The following is a 19,329-nucleotide window of genomic DNA, read 5'->3' on the forward strand; positions in this document are numbered from 1 at the left end:
GCAGAGCAGTGGGTAGCCCAGCGCGTTGTTTCTCAGACTGCGGCTCCGGGGCAGCCTGTGCTGGGCAGTGCAGGCCGCGTCCCCAGCCTGTGTAAAATCTGGGAAGCCCTGGATTGCACAGAGCGACGTGGACATCTTTATCAAGGGCTTCTCCCAGCCTTTGTGACGCTGATGTGGTGTGTGGGCGGTATTTCCCAAACATAATGGGTCCCAGGGAATACTTGGTAACAGCTCCCGGAGGAGAATTCCACCAGCGCAGGGCAGCGGGTGTCAGCATAGCAGTCAGCAAGGCTTGCCACTTACCTGGAGCAACTTGCCCGGCTTCGCTGAGCCTCAGTTTCTTCATCTGTAAATTGCCCTCCACATACGTGTTTTGGGGACTGCAGAATATCATGCACATAAAATCCACATAAAGCCTGGAGCTCATTAAACTGTCAGCATTTGTCATTTCGTTGTGCAGCCGAGTTGTCCAGAATCTGTTTTCCTCCTCCCTGGACCCCACCTATACACACCTGACAGCTCTGTCTGTCTAGCCCAGAGAGCCCCCTGCTCCAAAGCCATACCGCAGGTCACCTGCTTCAGACTTGAAATCCATCGTCCAAATGCCCTCCTCCTTCCTGCCAACGTCATGTCCAGCTGTCCGAGCCAGAAGCCTGGACACCATCCAAGACTTCCTGCTCCTTCGCCCCACGTGCAGTTGGTCACTAAACGACTTCGATGGCGCGTGTTTACAAGATTCCGGGCTATGGAGTTTTTCTCTCCACTGCCCTGGCTCCATTCCAGGCCACACCCGTCGCTGGCCCTCTGTCAGGTCAGAGTCTCTAGGCAGTCTCTAGGCAGAGAAGCCTGCCTTCCGCTCTGAGTCCTCCCGGGAAGCTCCTGTTTAAAAACCAAAGTCCAGCTAAGAGAACCTTTCTTCCGAATCTTTTTCTTTTTTAATATATTCGAGAGGCAGAGAGAGAGAGAGAAAGAGATCTTCCATCCGCTAGCTTACTCCCCAAATGGCTGCAACAGCTATGGCTGGGAACTCCGTTTGGGTGTCCCACCTGGGTGGCAGGGACCCAAGCACTGGGGCCATCTTCTAGTGCTTTCCCAGGCGTGCTATCAGGGAGCTGGATTGGAAGTGGAACAGATGGGACTCAAACCAACGTTCATGTGGGATACCCGCATTGGCAGGTGGCCGCTAACCTGCTGCACCATAAGGCCAGCCCCTCACGACCCGTTTCTAACCCTGTTTTCCTCCCCTGTGGGGTTAGATACTCTCAGTTGGCCCTCACACCACAAGCCGGCGTCTGAGTGAGCTCCACGTGTTTCCAGACATACAGCTGCTGTGCAGGGCATTTGATCTTACTGATTTTTAAACTCCTTGGCACAGTGCCTGGCACGTGGACTGTGAATAGATAGTTCTTGAATTAAATTGACTTGAATTATGCCAAAATTGCTCTCTCCCTTTCAGTGATCTGGTGACTCTTTTTATTTCATTTATGTATTTATTTATTTTGACAGGCAGAGTAAACAGTGAGAGAGAGAGAGAGAGAGAGAGAGAGAGAGAGAGAAAGGTCTTCCTTTTTCCATTGGTTCACCCTCCAATGGCCGCTGCAGCCAATACGCTGCAGCCGGCGCACTGTGCTGATCCGAAGCCAGGAGCCAGGTGCTTCTCCTGGTCTCCCATGTGGGTGCAGGGCCCAAGGACTTGGGCCATCCTCCACTGCACTCCCTGGCCACAGCAGAGAGCTAGACTGGAAGAGGAGCAACCAGGACAGAATCCGGTGCCCCGACCGGGACTAGAACCTGGGGTGCTGGCGCCACAGGAGGAGGATTAGCCTAGTGAGCTGCTGCGCTGGCCGCTTTTTTTTTTTTTTTTTTTTTTTTTTTTTTTAGGCAGAGTTACACAGAGACAGAAACAGAGAGAGAGAAAAAGAAAAAGAGAGGTCTTCCATCTGCTGGTTCACTCCCTAAATGGCTGCAATGGACAGAGCTGGGTGATTCAAAGTCAGGAGCCTGGAGCTTCTTCTGGATCTCACATGCTGGTGCAGGGGCCCAAGGACTTGGGCCATCCTCTACTGCTTTCCCAGGCCATAGCAGAGAGCTGGATCAGAAATGGAGCAGCCAGGACTCAAACCAGCGCCCTTATGGGATGCCAGCACTGCAGGCATTGGCTTTACCTGCTACACCACAGCACCAGCCCCATGGTCTGGTGACTCTTTACAGAGATGTGTCTCGGTAGCCGCGCCAGAGGGGCTCAGTGGAAAGTCCTGCTGTGTTACTGCCGCCGTTTTCTCCATGTCTGCTGTGTACTGAGTGCTGTAGTAGGCACTTTATGCACATTAAGTCATTTAATGCTGGGATTAGCGAATCGATCCTGGGTTTCAGTATTGTCTCCATTGTATAGAGCGGTATTCTGAGGCACATCCACCTGGTAAATAAGGCAGGATTCGAAACCAGCACCGTCCGTTTTACTCCAGATGCATGCCCTGCCCTTCCTCAGTAAACTGAGATCTACCTGGATTCTCATCTTGACCATAGTCGCTCAGATTTTTAAGTGCAATCTGACTGCACATTTGATCTGTATGCCTAGACTGAACCCTTTTAAGGATAATCATTTTCGTCTTTTTTTTTTTTTTTAAGATTTATTTATTTATCGGCCAGCGCCGCGGCTCACTAGGCTAATACTCCGCCTGCAGCGCTGGCACACCGGGTTCTAGTCCCGGTCGGGGCGCTGGATTCTGTCCCGGTCGCCCCTCTTCCAAGCCAGCTCTCCTGTGGCCTGGGAGTGCAGTGGAGGATGGCCCAAGTGCTTGGGCCCTGCACCCCATGGGAGACCAGGAGAAGCACCTGGCTCCTGGCTTCAGATCAGCGCAGTGCGCCGGCTGCAGCACACCGGCCACAGTGCGCTGGCCGCAGCAGCCATTGGAGGGTGAACCAACGGCAAAAAGAAGACCTTTGTCTCTCTCACTGTCCACTCTGCCTGTCAATAAAAAAACAAAAAGATTTATTTATTTATTTGAAAGGCAGAGTTACAGAGAGGCAGAGAGAGATAAAGGTCTTCCACCAGCTGGGTCACTCCATAAATGGCCGCAGCAGCTGGAGCTGAGCCAATCCGAAACCAGGAGCTAGGAGCTTCTTCCAGGTCTCCCATGAAGGTACAGGGGCCGAAGGACTTGGGCCATCTTCCACTTTCCTGCTTTCCCAGGCGTGGATCCAGCACAGAGCTGGATCGCAAGTGGAGCAGCTGGAACTAGAACCGGCGCCCGTATAGGATGACAGCACTGCAGGCACCGGCTTTACCCACTGTACCACAGCGCCGACCCTCAGGATAATCATTTTCATTTGAGCCCATCCCTCTGGAGTATTTCCCTGGGAGAACAGGTGCAGGTTGCTGAGTCCCTGTGGTTTGAGCCCCTCCCCTGATTCCCTGAATGACCGGCATTTCCATGCCACATTTTCTCACAAGGGACAAAAGTGCCGTCCCAGATCGCTGCTAAACAAGAGCTAAGCTGAAGGCTCTCTGTCCTCCGTGAGCTCACAGCCATAATGATGAGATGGCACACACACATTCTGACTGCAGAACTAGGAGGTGAGGGGAAAGAACCCTGCACTCAAATCTAAAAGACATGGTTTGGTTTTTACCAAGGCTTTTAGAATGTAATTTCTCATTTGCTGTGGACATGACCACAAAAAAATTTCTCACCAGGCTTTCTCTACTACCTTGATAGCAATCAGCCTTTTGGGAACATTTTCACAAAAAAAGAAAAATAAAAGACCTGGTCCAAATCCAAATGCCTAGCTGCAGTTCCAAAATCCAGAAAGTTCTGGAAACTGACAGCTTTTTTCTTTCTCTATGCTTATGTGCGGTTTTTACGTGATCTTTATCCATCCCACTTGGTGTGAATGCCCATCCATTGTGCTACAGACACACCCAGGTGTCTGGTCACTGGGTACTGTCCACATGGCTCTACACTCAAGTACATCTGACCCCAAGAGCATTGGAAAAGAAATTGTGAACCTGTGTCTTATCGTTTCTTTAAACATTTATTTCCATGTTAATATCACTTAATATGTTGTTGTTAAAGATTTTATTTATTTATCTGAGAGGCATAGTTCAGACAGAGAAAGGAAGAGACAGAAAGGTCTTCCATCCTCTGGTTCACTCCCCAAATGGCTGCAACAGCCGGAGCTGAGCCAATCCGAAGCCAGGATCCTCTGGGTCTCCCACGCGGGTGCAGGGGATAAAGCACTTGAGCCATCTCCCAATGCTTTCCCAGGCCATAGGCAAAAAGATACAGGTATGAAGAGGAGCAGCCAGATCGAGAACTGGCGCCTATATGGGATGCCAGCACTGCAGGCAGAGGCTTAGCCCACTGCACCACAGCACCGGCCCCTTGTGTCTTACCTTGATCAACTGAAGAAAAAAAAATGTATTGGGAGAGCTGATAAACTAAAATAGAACAAACGATGAGTGGTCTTTAAAAAAAAAAAAAAAAGATTTATTTATTTGAAAGTTACACAGAGAGAGAAGGAGAGGCAGGGAGAGAGAAAGAGAAGCAGAGAGAGAGAGAGAGGTCTTCCGTCCGTTAGTTCATTCCCCAGTTGGCTGCAATGGCCGGAGCTGCACTGGTCCGAAGCCAGGAGCCAGGAGATTCCTCTGGATCTCCCATGCAGGCACAGGGGCCCAAGGACCTGGGCCATCCTCTACTGCTTTCCCAGGCCATAGCAGAGAGCTAGATCGGAAGTGGAGCCGCTGGGACTCAAACTAGTGCCCACATGGGATGCCAGCACTGCAGGTGACTGCCCCACCTGCTACACCACAGTGCCGGCCCCTAGGAGAGGTCTTAAATACGGTAGTTAATCAACCCCCTTTGTGTATGGTAGCCCGGAGCAGGAAAAGCCGCAAAAGATTAGGAAAGTAAAATTTGAGCTGGGTCTCAAAGGGTGAATTGAATTTCTCACTTTGTAGAAAAGAAATACTGGGCTGAGCGAAGAGTATATAGAAAATGTGCAGAAAAAAATGTCTTTAAGCAGCTTGAGCACACAGACTTCGTCAGCTTACTGAAAAACTCTGATTATCTGTCACAGCACAGGAGAGAAGCAGTGGGGATAACATAAAGGGGCAGCTAGTCTGAAACCCATTTGCTCTGGGCAGGATTTTTCGTTGGAACACAGACACACATCCGGTGGAAGAGACGCGTTCCTCTCCCTGCGGCAGAGAGACTGGGGGGCCCGACACCTCCTCCTGTAAGGCAGGTGCAGCTCCAGCCCAGGCTGGGGCTCATTTCACTGCCCTCTACGTGGCTTGGGGTCCACCCCTTCCTGCCTGGCATCTCCAGCTTCAAACTGTGAGGTTCAGATCAGGTCAGCCACTGACTGGTAGTGGCCTGGCACACGGTGTTTACCACTCCTCAGCTGTGAAAGCAGAACAATGGTGTGGAAGCTGTTGTTAGCGGATGAAAGCTGGCCTGCAAAGTGCCCAGCATGGACCCAAACTGGTACTCACAGACCAGGCCTTGCTGCTAGAAGCACTCCCCCTGCTCCAGCTATGTGTACACACAGGCCTGCCCATGTGCCTTTTCCTAAAAGGCCCCTCTATTCTTTCTGCTCTGCTCATCCACCTCCTTCCTACCTAACCGTTTTCTGCAGAGACTTGGTCTCTCCCGGTTTCTTGCCGGTATTTCTCATGCCTGGTGTGAGACGGCCTACCTTGATTTGGTTATGATCCAGTTCAGGGGGGTCCTCAGGTCTTCAGGGGTCCTTGTGGGCACGTGGGGATTCCCTAACCAATTCCAGGGTGCTGATGTAGAGCAGAGTCCGCAAGAGCGAACTTTGTGGAGTTAGATCAGCTCTGTCCCTTTCAGTTACCCTAGCCTGTGTGGATTCCATAACCCCTAGGCACTTGGTCTCCTGTTTGCTAGCATGGAGGCGTCAGTCTTTGCTCATGAAGTTAGTCTTTTTCTTTCTTTTTTCTTTTTAAGATTTATTTATTTGAGAGGCAGAGTTACAGAGAGAGAGAGAGAGAGACACCGAGAGAGGTCTTTCATCCTCTGGTTCACTCCCCAAATGGTCGCAACGGCCAGAGTTGGGCTAATCCAAGGTCAGGAGCCGGGAGCTTTCTCCGGGTCTCCCACGCAGATGCAGGGGCCCAAGCCCTTGGGCCATCTTCCACTGCTTCCCCAGACCATTAGCAGAGAGCTGGATCAGAAGAGGAACAGCCAGGACACGAACCAGGCCCATATGGGATGCCGATGCCGCAGGCAGAGGCTTAACCTGCTGTGCCACTGCGCCGGCCCCAAAATGTTAATCTGAAATCAGAGCATGTACCTAAAGCCCCTAGCACAGGGCCTGGTGTGTGCTGGGTACCTGCTCCGGTTGTACTCTTCGTGCTGAGCACTTCTGGAAAATCATACTTTTACCTGCTGCAAGAGCCTCGGGTATAACTGAAGTCTGAGTTCTGCAGAAGGTGGGTGGGATTTTCTCCGTTTACTCTGCTAATGCGCCCGCCTAATGCTAAGAACCTCTGGTGGGCATGTTAGGTGTCTTTGCTGAGTAAAAATGAGATTTATTGCTTAATGAGTGTTTTTGGCAGAGAGAACATTGCAGACATGACGTCTCAGAGGTTTGGGAAAAAAAGGGGGGGTCTCATTAAAAAGTCACAAGACAGGCCCCTTCCCCAGGTCCAGTGCACTGGTCATTGCTGTCTGCCTGGTGGGTCTCCTTTTTATAAACTTTTTTTTTATAACGAGGAACACATGGACATTGTTACCAGGCCCCTTTCAGAAGCCCTCCGCAGGTCTGAGTGGCTGAGCAAATCTTGGCGGGGTAAAGAGGCTGGTACCAAGGTGTGTGAGGGCCCTGTGAGCAGGGGTCTTGGCACAGGCTGAAGGTGAGAGAGGAGCTTGGAAGTGATCAGGTCCTAACCACCACCACCCCATTGTACAGACGGAGAAGCAGCAGCCTAGAGTGGAGAAGGAACTTGCCCGTGGGGACCCAGCTGTCCTGTCGCGGAGCTCCCACCCATGGCCCTGACCCCTGCTGCCTCCCCTTTCTGGCAGACGGGGATCAGAAAGGATGTCACTCTCGGAGGGGTCAGAGTCACCAGGGAGTTCTCATTTCCCCACGGTGTCTATATGTTGGGGCCAACAACAAGATCAGGGCAGGTGGGCTAGCCCAGTGTTTCCCAAGGGTGCCTGTTGGAGGAACTACTTGGGGTCTGGCATTATAGCAAAGCCAGCATCCCATATGGCTGCTGGTTCCAGTCCTGGCTGCTCTGCTTCCAATCCAGCTCCCTGTTAATGTGCCTGAAGAGAGGTGAAGATGGCCCTAGTGCTAGGACTCCTGCCACCTATATGGGACTCCTGGATGGATGTCTGGGCTCCTGGCTTTGGCCTAACCAGACCTGGATGTCACAGCTATTTGGGGAGTAAACCAATAGATAGAAGAGTCTCTCTCTCCCTTTCTCTAACTGCTATTCAAATATTTTTTTAATTTTTTTAAAGATTTATTTATTTATTTGAAAGAGTTATACAGAGAGAGAAGGAGAGAGAGAGAGTGCGAAGTCTTCCCTCCGCTGGTTCACTCCCCAGATGGCTGCAATGGCTGGAGCTGTGCTGATCCAAAGCCAGGAGCCAGGAACTTCATTTGGGTCTCCCACACGGGTGCAGGGGCCCAAGCACTTGGGCCATCCTCTACTGCTTTCCCAGGCCATAGCAGAGAGCTGGATCGGAAGTGGAGCAGCTGGGACACAAACCGGTGCCCATTTGGGATGCCGGCACTGCAGCTTTACCTGCTACGCCACAGCGCCGGCCCCCCTGGGTCTGAAATCTGTGTCACTAGGGGGCACACCACAAGGTTCTTATAACCATCATGGGCAGTGGAATGGAGAGGTAACCTGTTGCCTGTGCTCCTACAGCACCTGTCCCTCTTGTAACACCCGTACACAGCCTGACCTACGCCAGAGAGCCGCCGTGAGCCGAAGACGCCCAGTCTAGCCGGGCCGATGGTAACATGTCTGACTCTGCTTAGGTTGAAGAATGTGGAGCTTGCTGCCATGGGAGGATCCGACGTCCGGGTGAGGATGCTGGCGGCCCCCATCAATCCGTCCGACATAAACATGATCCAAGGTAACCTTGGTTTCTGCAGCGGACGGTAATCGGCGTTCATGCTCAGCCTTCCGGCTCAGGTGTGGGAGGTTCGCAGCAGCTGCTCTCCAGATGGGCCGGCTGCAGGCGGCGGCTTCAGTGACCTCCCTTCTCCGGAATGTGAGGCTTTGAGAGTTAGAGGGATGGCAGCGGGGAGTGAGCCAGCCCCACGCTGGGCTCCTTTCCTACATGACCTAATCCTCATAATAAGCATGAACACATATGAGCACTGGGCCCGGCACCCCAGGCACAGAGCAGGAAGCTAAGGCTCAGAGGTGGGTTCAGTCGCCTGCTAGCGAGAGCAGAGCCTGGCTCAAGCTGAGGTCCGTGACGCTAAGGCCCATGCTCCTCCACTGCCCAGGCTGCCCTGGACCTCCCCTTTTGTCCTTGTCCCGCAGGAAACTATGGCCTCCTTCCCAGGCTGCCTGCTGTCGGCGGGAATGAGGGCGTTGGACAGGTGGTAGCAGTGGGCAGCAACGTGACCGCGCTGAAGCCAGGAGACTGGGTGATTCCAGCCGGTGCCGGTTTGGGTGAGTTTCACCGGGTGCCAGCAGCCTTTTCCTTCTTCCAGATCCTGTTTGACCCACTCTGGAGCCTTTCTCTCCCTGGCCCAGGGTAGCTGAGAGGTGCAGGTCTTGTTATTAAGTCCCCGTACCTGCCGCAGTGGGGGGAGCTGAGCGGGGAGGTGATGGGCATGTGTTCTCCCCTTGGGTCCGTGTTCATTGGAGCTGTAATTCTCTGAAGCCCTTCGCCCCTAAGCCCCTGCCCTCAGGTGCAGTGGAGACTAGAACAGGAGCCTCAGGAGGTTCAAGTCTCACTGAAGAAATCTTCCTAAGCCAAAGCCTCCATAAGGGAGGTGCAGCAAGTCCGCAGGCAGCACAGGCACTTGGGCCTCCTCCGGGTGCGTGTGAGAGACAGTCTCGGGAGCAATCAGAAAAGGCTTCGCGAGGAGGTTTTGCTGGATCGGACCTTTGATAGATGGTGGAGATGAGCCCAAAATCCTTCATGTGGAGGAAATAAAAGGAGCAGAGACACCGCGCTGAGTGAGGAAGTGGTGGAAATCCAGTGTAGCCCCAGCAGAGAGGATCTGCATGTGGAAGAGGATGAAGTGAATGAGGAAGCCACCAGAACGGGCAGGCGTCATGGTGCAGCTGGTTAAGCCTAGGAAGCCACACATCCACACCCCAACCCGAGTGCTGGTTCAAATCCCCGTTACTCCGTGTCCAGTCCAGCTCCCTGCTGTTGTACCTGGGAAGCAGCAGATGATGGCTCAAATGCTTGGATCCCTGCCAGCCATATGGGAGACCTGGATAGGGTTGTAGGCTCCTGGCTTTGGCCTGGCCCAGCCTTGGCTGTTGCAGGCATCTGGGGAGTAAACCAGCAGATAGAAGATCTCTCCCTCTGTTTCTGTCTTTTTTTTTTTTTTTTTTTTTTTTTTTTAGATTTATTTGTTGCCGGCGCCACGGCTCACTAGGCTAATCCTCCGCCTTACGGCGCCAGCACACCGGGTTCTAGTCCTGGTCGGGGCGCTGGATTCTGTCCCGGTTGCCCCTCTTCCAGGCCAGCTCTCTGCTGTGGCTCGGGAGTGCAGTGGAGGATGGCCCAAGTGTTTGGGCCCTGCACCCCATGGGAGACCAGGAGAAGCACCTGGCTCCTCTCCTGCCATCAGATCAGCGCGATGCACTGGCCACAGCACACCGGCCACGGTGGCCATTGGAGGGTGAACCAACGGCAAAGGAAGACCTTTCTCTCTGTCTCTCTCACTGTCCACTCTGCCTGTCAAAGAAAAAAAAAAAAAGATTTATTTGTTTAAGAGGCAGAGTTATAGAGAGAGGGAGAGACAGAGAGGGAGGTCTTCCATCCTCTGGTTCTCCCTAGATGGCCACAATGGCCAGAGCTAAGCCGATCCGAAGCCGGGAGGCTGGAGCTTCATTTGAGTCTCCCACGCGGGTGCAGGGGCCCAAGGACTTGGGCCATCTTCTACTGCTTTTCTAGGCTATAGCAGAGAGCTGGATCAGAAGAGGGGCAGCCGGGACTCAAACCAGCGCCCATATGGGATGCCAGCACTGCAGGCTGGGGCTTTAACCCATTGCACCACAGTGCCGGCCCCCAATAAATATTAAAAAAAAAAAAAAAAGAAGGAGAAGAGGCACAGCCAGGACATGAGCCTGTGCCCACCTGGGATGCCAGCATCACAGACAGAGGCTTAGCCCACTGCACTACAGCGCCGGCCCCTCTGCCTTCCAAGTAGATGAAAATAAATAAACACAAACACAAGAAGTAGGTAATTGATCAGTGTAACTGAGAAGTTCAAGAGACTGAAAGCTTCAGGCACAGCTGAATCCAGGAACCCCAATGATGTCAGAGATCTCCCCCTCTCCCCACTACCTCCTTCCCCTCTCCCCCTCTCCCTTTCCCCCCCTCCCTCTTCCCTCTCCCCCTCCTCTCTCTCCCTCTTTTACTCTCTCCCCCTTTCCTTTTTCCCTCTCCCCCTCTCCTCCTCTCCCTCTCCCCCTCTCTCCTCCTCTTCCTCTCCGTCATTCTCAGGTGGGGTTTCCTCTGATGGTGATAGCAGCAAATATTTACTGGCCACTCTTTCTGTGTCAGGTGCACTTCTAGGCACTTTACATGCATTAGCTCAGTTATTCCCACACCACGAGATAGATGCTTTATTATTCCCATTTTGCAGATGAGATGAGAGTAAATATAAAGGATTCAGCAACACTGTTGCCTGCCTGTCACGGATGGCCAGCAGCAGCCTGGGGTTACATCCTCCTGAGAGCAGTCATACCCAGCACAGCCCGCCCCATTCCCAGAACCACCTGCTGGTGTCCTTGTCCACCTGTGAGTCAGTTACTGGGAGGGGCAGGCTGGGCCCCTCTGGTTGCCCTGGGTGAGGAGAACAGAGCATGGGCCTGGTGCTGGAAAGGAGCCTGGCAGGGAAACGCAGGGTGCTGGGTGGGCCAAGTTTACTGCCAGCTCTGAGATCAGGGAGGCTGCCTGGAACGGCCCTGCCCTCTGCTGCACCTTGAAAGCCACAGGAATTTGCTGGATGCTGTCAGTGCTGGGGCCAACCCCTGTGCCGGCTGAAGGGCCTACCAAGATGGGTCAGACACAGATCCTGCCCTCAGAGGGTCCTTGGCTGGAGATGGGAGACCCCAGAAAGGAAAGACAGCTCTGAGCGCAGAGTCCCCCGTGTGGGGAAGCATAGGAAAGAATTCTTAGAGGGGATGCTGGAACTCAGGCCGGAAGCCCCCTTGGAAGTGCCACTAGGGGGTTGGTGAGGGCGTGCAGCGCGTGCACCGGTAAGGCGATGAGAGAAGGCACGCGCATTCCCGCCAGAGGCTGAATCCTGGGTGGGCACAGGAGAGAAGTGGGAGGGGAAACTGAGGGCGGTCACGGAGGGCTGGCAGTGGTGCAGAGAATGGGCTGGAAAGGCGGAGGGTGAAGGCGGGAAGCCTTTGCGCGCGTGGTGGTGTGGTGTGAGCTGGAACAGGGACCCCTCCCCTCCCCCCACCCCCCGCCCCGGGAAAAGGCATCTTTAAAGCAGGGTGCCAGTGGGAGGATGCAGATTTTAGAACTGTGAGGACTGGAATGAGCTCCATTTATTCAGTACACGTTTTGTGAGCACCCGCACTGTGCTGGGCTCTGGGTAACAGCAGGGAACAGACACAGTCTTCTCGCGAAGACTGCGGTTTAGTCCGAGTGGCAACAGGTGAATATCTGAGTCCTCAGGGGCCACATCTGGGTCATTTGTCCTGGGACCAGCTGTCTCTGCCCATAGCTACCTTTTCCCCACCTGCAGCCGGTCCCAGGGGAGACCGGGCCACACAGTGTGGAGGGAAATCCTGACCACCCTCCTGAGACAGCCCTGGGTTCGGACCCCTGTCTCCTTCCAGCTCCACCAGCTGTGAGCCCTCATGCAACTCACCTGAGGGAAGACACGCATGGCTCTTTGCAAATGCCATGCTTTCCATCAGGAGTTGAAAAGCTTTTCTCTTAAAGGGCTGGGGAGTAAATATTTTGGGTATTGCAGGCTGTACCCAATTCTGCCACTACAGCAGCCATAGACAGTACAAAAACAAGGAAGCATGGCTGTGTTCTACTAAAGCTTTCTTTACCAAGGTTACAGATTGGCCCACGGACTCTGGTTTGCCAGCCCCCTGTTGGATGCAGGAGACGGTTATGGGTCAGATGCACACGCACGGTGAGGAATGGGAGCCCTCATCGCTGGGGCCTAGGAATTAGGATCAGCAAAGGAAAGCAGTGCGTGCGACACACCCTCCGTGGGCTGGGCACAGCAGTGGTCTCCATGCAAATGTCACTTTCCCTTTCACTGGGCCGTAATTGTTGCTCTTTGCAATTCATGGATCAGGAAACACTGAAACTCAAAAGGTGGGGACGCTTGCAAGTCACATCACTAGTGAGTGGCAGAGCTGGGGTTTCCCAGCAGCTCTCCAAGTCCTGAGTCTCAGGGCTTCTACTTTCAGCCCCGAAAGCCCCTGGCGCTGACCACAAGCCCTGCCCCCTGCCACCCAGGCTCTCTCCAGAGGAGGATTAGAGATGGCTAAGCCCCAGAAATCCACGTCAAGGGCTGCGTTTCCGCTGCCCTGCCGTAAGCAGAATTACAAAACACCCTGAATCCATGCGTGGAAAGCCCTATGCTGAGCTTTTGGCGCAGAGCAGAGGATGGAAGGCGTGAGCTCGGAGGAACCGGGGTGGTGACCAAGAAGGTTTGAGAACAACCTGGGGGAGGCCTGGGGGTACCCGGGCCCCTTCTCCACCCTCTCAGGCCCTCGGTGCTCAGCCACACAGCACTCTGGGGTTGCCACAGCCTTCCATCAAGAGGCTTCCTGGCCGGCGCCGCAGCTCACTAGGCTAATCCTCTACCTAGCCGCGCCAGCACACTGGATTCTAGTCCCGGTCGGGGCGCCGGATTCTGTCCCGGTTGCCCCTCTTCCAGGCCAGCTCTCTGCTATGGCCAGGGAGTGCAGTGGAGGATGGCCCAAGTGCTTGGGCCCTGCACCCCATGGGAGACCAGGAGAAGCACCTGGCTCCTGGCTTCAGATCAGTGCGGTGTGCCGGCCACAGCGCACCAGCCGTGGCGGCCATTGGAGGGTGAACCAACGGCAAAAGGAAGACCTTTCTCTCTGTCTCTCTCTCTCACTATCCACTCTGCCTGTCAAAAAAAAAAAAAAAAAAAAAAAAAAGCTGGGCCATGCCCAGGGTACAGTTAGGATCCCAGCAGCTGGATAGGGAGGGGAAGTGTAAACCTAGGGCCGCTGGGCCACACAGGCTCCAGGTGACCTCCCCAAGGTGGCAGAGTGGCATAGTGAGGACGTGACAGAGCCAGGCTTGCGTCTGCTGTGCAAGGCAAACCCTCTCCCTCACGTGGGACCCTGCTCGCCCAGACCTGGCTCCATCCCTTTGGCCCTGTCAGAACAGAGCTTGAGCCCGTCTTCTCTTCTTGGTCCCCTTGCCAAAGTCGTGGCTGAGCAGCGGTCATCTCGTACCTCAACCCCTGCAAAAGCCTCACGATTGGCCTGCCCGCGTCCACACTGCCCTGCCCGTCTTCTCCACTGCAGACTCCTTCGAAAGCTTGCCAGAGCCCTCCTTTCACTAAAATATAATCTACCCTCCACACCACACCCCTGCGCCGCAGAGCACAAGCCAGCAACTGAATCAGTCTAGCGGACTGGAAGCGGCACTTGAGTGAGCGGAGCATCAGATAGAGTATGTCACATACCATAAAGGGAAGCTGGGGCTTCTGGGAACTTTCATGTGTGTGTGTGTGAGTGTGCTGACGCACAGTGGGACTCCTCGGGACTGGGGGTACTGTGCACAGTCACCGGCCCGAGCCCCCCTTCCCCACTCTGCCCTCTGGTGCGGATCCTTCCAGTTCCTTCTGGGGTCTGGCCTGCCTCTTCTCCTCCACATAGAAGGTTCTTGCTGTACTTGGAGTGGTAAGCACCTCTCCGCTTTCGCCTGAACCTGTCGCCTCCTCAGAGCAGCTGTCCTTGTCTTCCATGTAGTCACTGTTGCCACTGTCACTACCTGTCTCCTACAGTGTATAATGATCGTATTTGCATGTTTCTCTTTCACCGGCTCCACCCCTTTGGAGTTGTTCAAATGCCTGGCTCAAGGTGGTGGCCTAGCTATGCCCAGGCTGGCTGGGAGCCGGGGCGAGTCACTTCCTCCCCCATTGCCTGCGTTATGCGTCAGCCCCGACATTCTGTGATTCTCTGGTCAGGAACTGGCATGTGGGCTGAGGGTTAAGGGTGCTTTCTTTCCAGCTTGCAGGGGGTTTGCACTTCCTGGGTCTCCTTGGACTTAAACAGCAGCTCCTGGGGGTGGGGCGGGGCAGGGCGGGGCATCTGGGCAGGCTCTGGCTGCCAGTGTTGTTCACAAATCAGAGCTGGACTCAGTGGCCTGGGAGTTTGTTCACAGCAGCAGACTAGCCCAGCCCAGGCCAGCGACTTCTCTGTCCTCCCTCTTCCCTAAAGCCACCCAAGCTGCCTGCCCTGGATGAGAAGAATGTCCCTGCCTGGGACAGAGGGGACGTTCTTGTGTGGCCCTGGCGGTGAGGTTCCTGTGCCACCCGCAGAGGCCAGTTGTTTGAGCTCAGCTGCCCCCCGCCCACGTGACTTAAAGGAGAACGACAAAACCTACTCTAGGAAACCATCATAAGGACCCAAGGAGGAAACCTCAGGGTGTCCTTTTTCCCTTTACACACATTTCCTGAAGTCTGCCCACAGACCCAGGGCACTGAGCTGGCATGGGCCGTGCAGAGGGGCCCCTCCTCACTCCCCCGGCCTCATCCCCCACCAGGAACCTGGCGGACAGAGGCTGTGTTTGGCGAGGAAGCGCTGATCGGAATCCCGAGCGACATCCCTCTGCAGAGCGCGGCCACCCTGGGGGTCAACCCCTGCACGGCCTACCGGATGCTGATGGACTTTGAGCAGCTGCAGCCAGGTAGGAACCCGCAGGTGGGGCCAGTGGTGCCAGCTGGCACGTGACCCAAGTGCTGACCCGAGGCCACGGGGACCTGCCAGTGAGGGGGATGGGAGGCTGGCGGGCTCCCAACCCGGGAGAGTGTGCCTAGCAAGGTGACAGCTTGCTTCCTAGGGCACAGGCTGGGGCTGGTGAGGAGCAAGCAGGCCCTTGCAGACCACTAAGAGGTCACGTTCCCTCGCGCCTGGCTGGACTGCGTCACTCAGCAAGAATGTGCCGAGCTGTGCTGAGGCCTGGGGACACAAAGCCAGACAAGACAGACGCGGTCCCTGTGTTTCCAATAAAGCGCTGAACTCGGTGTTAATAACTCCACTCAGCATTTCCATCGCACTTTCCGGCTCGCGGCAGTGCCTTGCAGGCATTGTCCCGTGGAGTCCATTAATCTTCAGAACAGTGCTGTGAGGTTGGATCACCACTGGGTAAGAGCTCCAGCCCCAGGCGGACAAGCTAGGCCTGAGCGCAAGCTTCGCCTCTCGCTGGCCGTGTGAATTCACTTCGCAAGTCTACGTGTTGTTCACCCGTGCAGTGGTGGACAGGAGTCCTGAGGGTCCGTGGGCAGCCCAGTGACTGTCAGCTGCTGTTTGTGTGTGTGTGTGTGTGTTTAAGATTTATTTATTTATTTGAAAGGCAGAGAGGCAGAGAGAGAGAGAGGTCTTCCATCTGCTGGTTCACTCCCAATTGGCCACAACGGCCGGAGCTGCACCGATCCGAAGCCAGAAGCCAGGAGCTTCTTCTGGGTCTCCCATGCGGGTGCAGGGGCCCAAGGACTAGGGCCATCTTCCACTGCTTTCCCAGGCTATAGCAGAGAGCTGGATCAGAAGTGGAGCTGCCGGGACTTGAACTGGCATCCATATAGGATGCTGGCATTGCAGGTGGTGGCTTCACCTACTATGCCACAGCCCTGGTCCTGCTGCTTGTGTTCTTTCTTTCTTTCTTTTTTTTTTTTTTTTTTTTTTTTTTTTTTTTTTTTTTTTTGACAGGCAGAGTGGACAGTAAGAGAGAGAGACAGAGAGAAAGGTCTTCCTTTGCCGTTGGTTCACCCTCCAATGGCCACCGCGGCCGGCGCGCTGCGGCCAGCACACCGCACTGATCCGAAGCCAGGAGCCAGGTGCTTCTCCTGGTCTCCCATGCAGGTGCAGGGCCCAAGCACTTGGGCCATCCTCCACTGCACTCCCGGGCCATAGCAGAGAGCTGGCCTGGAAGAGGGGCAACCGGGTCAGAATCCGGCGCCCCGACCAGGACTAGAACCTGGTGTGCCGGCGCCGCAAGGCAGAGGATTAGCCTAGTGAGCCACGGTGCCGGCCTGTGTTCTTTCCTTTTAACAGTGGGGAAACTGAGGCCAGACAGATTCGTGATCTGCTTGAGCTCACTCAGCAAGTCAATTCCAGAGCAGGTGTTTGGCTGGGGTTCTTCTGATAGCAGCGCCTGAGATGGCGACCAGGAGCAGACAGTTTGATTCCAGCAGGCCAGGGCTGAGGGAGTGAGAGGAGCAAGGAAGGCCAAGCCCACAGGCTGCTCACTGCCGTGGGTGACGGGGGCTCAGTGCTGCCGGGACCTCACGAGCACCCACGCAGGGTCAGGCCCCAGATGGTGGGGGCAGGGCCAGTGTCCCCCCAACTCATCTCTAGTGGTTCAGAGTTCCCCAAGGGGCATCCGTTTCCCAGGCTGCCCCTGCCAGCGAGGACACGGAGCTGCTGGAGTGTGATAACACTGGGTGGCCAGAGCTGACCCCAGCTTCACACGCAGAGAAGTGTAGCTTCTCGCTGCTGTGGTGGTGGGGCCCTGGGAGCCTTCAGTGCAGAAAGCCAGCAGCTGCAAGCAGGGATGTTTTCCGGAGGCCTGGGGCAGCAGATACTTTGGTTGCCTGTGTCTTGTCCCCGGAATTCACCTCTGATGGCCCACAGCAGCAGCGACAGATCTGGGCATTCTCACACCCCTGGAAGTGCCACTGTGTATCCCTCCACTTTTCCACTCAGGGCCAAGCGGCACAGGCTCAATCCAAGCTAAGCAAGCTAAGCTAAGCACTCCTGACCCAGAGTGAGAAGCACATTTCACATTATAATCCAGGACAAAGACCCAGGCTCCTTGGGGCAGCTTCCTAAGTCCGATGCACTCTATTATTTTTTATTCTGTCTCCTGTGACCTTAACTAGAAAAAAAAATTCTGCTGGATAGATTGATCATCCACTAGTGAGTGACGCCGGCAGAGGAGTCGCCTTCTCCCAGGAGTCCTTTCTGTCTCTCTGGCTGCAGCCCATATTGTGCCAGGTCCCTGCTGCCTCAAAACACCAAGTAGCGTTTCAGACTCAGCCAAGCACCTGCCTGGACACATGCATTTGACTCTGGTCAGGGCCACCTGACTGCTGCCTGAAGGTCAGAGAGGTCCTGAGTTGCCCCTTCTCACTGAGTGGCAGTCCTTGGTGAAGCTGGGCCTCACAGCCAGGTCCATCTCGGCCCAGAACCCACATTTTTCTCAGCATGGTCCACTGCCTGCTCCATGGGAGAGACCTGGGCCTTGACCATGAACTCTGTGGAGGACCCTGTGTCAAAGGCTCCCAGTTTCTCTGGTGCCACTCTGATCCCCTGTCAAAGCAGTGCCACTTTATTAAACAGTACAGAGAGGCATAAGGCATGCCCCCCCTCCCCCCGGAAGCTGCAAGCTGCTGATAGAAATGGGCCCATCAACACAACCAGGTACAGGATAGGACAGGCCAGGTGTGTCTGCAGAATGTGGCGGAGCCCCAAGGGCAGAATCAGGAAGGAAGCCACACTGAGGTGAGTTCACAGAAAGGAGCGAAGGAGGCGAGCATTGCAGACCAGGGAAAGAACCCAAGCAGAGACTCGAGGGCATAAAAATTGGGAGAATAACGGAGCGGGGGGAGTCATTTACATAGGAGTCTAAATTATGCCCACTGTGGATGCTCAGTGGCCAAGTACTGGAAGGCATTTGGGGTGTTGCGAAGTTTGGGGAGCCTATAAGCAATGGGTGAAGGTCTAAGAAGGCACAGTAACTAGGTCCTGGAGCCTGAGGACTCCAGCTGTAATTGGACCCCAGGCGGGAAGCCCTTGACCTATCCCAGGTCTGCAGGGCCTGACTGGAGTCTCTTCCTGGCTCCACAGGGGACTCTGTCATCCAGAATGCATCCAACAGTGGAGTGGGGCAAGCAGTCATCCAGATCGCCGCAGCCCTGGGCCTGAGGACCATCAATGTGGTCCGAGACAGGTGCGTGGGGAGGCCTAATCCCAGTCTACCGCTTGGGCCTTTCCACGGAGCATCCCTGCAGGTGCCCAGCTCTCCACCAGATGGCGCCCTTGCATCAGCATAAACGGCCTGCTCTGTAGTTGGCTAACAGTTGGCAGGGGACAGATAAGTCAGAGCAAGAAACCAAGTTGCAGACAGCTTTGGGCTGTAGAATGAGCGAGTCCACGGCATGTGAAGGGAGACCGGGAAGGAGAGACCGCCCTTTACTGAACAGCCAAGAGCTGGTGAGACGCCTGACTTAGGATAAAACCGCAGTTCATCTGGGGGACTGTCTTAACCGTGCCGCTGTCCTGTGAACTCTTCGCCAGGCCCCCTGCCCCTCGCGTTGGCACTGACAGTCCGAGGCACACTGAGTGCCACCGTGAGGCTGGTCGCGGCTCTTCTACACAGGAAGATGCCAGAGTTGCTCAGGAGACATGAGGCAGTCACGGACTCAGCTCCTCTGACTGTGGGGTCCTGCAGCTCAGATAAGCCTCACTATCCATGAACATGGGTGGTCTCTAGCCTCCTTGAGTTGCCAGGGGCTGTGGCAGTCACCCCTGCCCCTGTCTCGCATCAGGGAGGACAGGAAGCCAAGGACGTGGGAGTGTGATGCTAGGAGGCAGCAGGTGCCCCGCCCAAGGCCTGGCTTAACCTCTGTCCCAGCCCTCAAAGAGAAAGGTAGCTTTGCGCAGCTGTGACGCAGGGCCCCGGGAGTCCTGGGGGAGAAAGGCCGCAGGTGTGACCGGGCCCTGGATTGTGCTCGGTTTCCAGGCCTGACCTCCCCAAGCTGACCGACAGACTGAAGGACCTGGGGGCTGAGCATGTCATCACAGAAGAGGACCTGAGGAAGCCTGAAATGAGACACTTCTTCAAGGTACCAAGGGGAGGGGCGTCCTCCCTCCGCCCCACACTTCTCCCTGAGGAAAGTTGAATTGGGAATGCT

The 19,329-nt window shown here is 55.0% G+C and overlaps 1 protein-coding gene and 1 non-coding gene across 4 annotated transcripts in view; both read left to right on the top strand.

Moving 5' to 3' along the window:
• Positions 1–19,329, top strand: part of MECR (mitochondrial trans-2-enoyl-CoA reductase) — a 30,696-nt gene that overhangs the window by 6,867 nt on the left and 4,500 nt on the right. For 2 of the 3 annotated variants that reach the window (XM_002716066.5, XM_070078907.1), the window contains exons 2-6: positions 8,017–8,114; positions 8,531–8,662; positions 14,961–15,104; positions 18,263–18,365; positions 19,158–19,260. In XM_002716066.5, the coding sequence (XP_002716112.5) occupies positions 8,017–8,114; positions 8,531–8,662; positions 14,961–15,104; positions 18,263–18,365; positions 19,158–19,260 (580 nt within the window). The remainder of the gene's footprint in view (positions 1–8,016; positions 8,115–8,530; positions 8,663–14,960; positions 15,105–18,262; positions 18,366–19,157; positions 19,261–19,329) is intronic. The other variant, XM_017346528.3, reaches the window with a different exon arrangement.
• LOC127493852 (small nucleolar RNA SNORA32) lies at positions 3,621–3,739 on the top strand. Its single transcript, XR_007924390.1, has one exon. It is a non-coding gene; the product is annotated as a small nucleolar RNA SNORA32 (small nucleolar RNA).

Source organism: Oryctolagus cuniculus, chromosome 7 (genome assembly GCF_964237555.1).
Source record: "Oryctolagus cuniculus chromosome 7, mOryCun1.1, whole genome shotgun sequence".
Taxonomy (NCBI): domain Eukaryota; kingdom Metazoa; phylum Chordata; class Mammalia; order Lagomorpha; family Leporidae; genus Oryctolagus; species Oryctolagus cuniculus.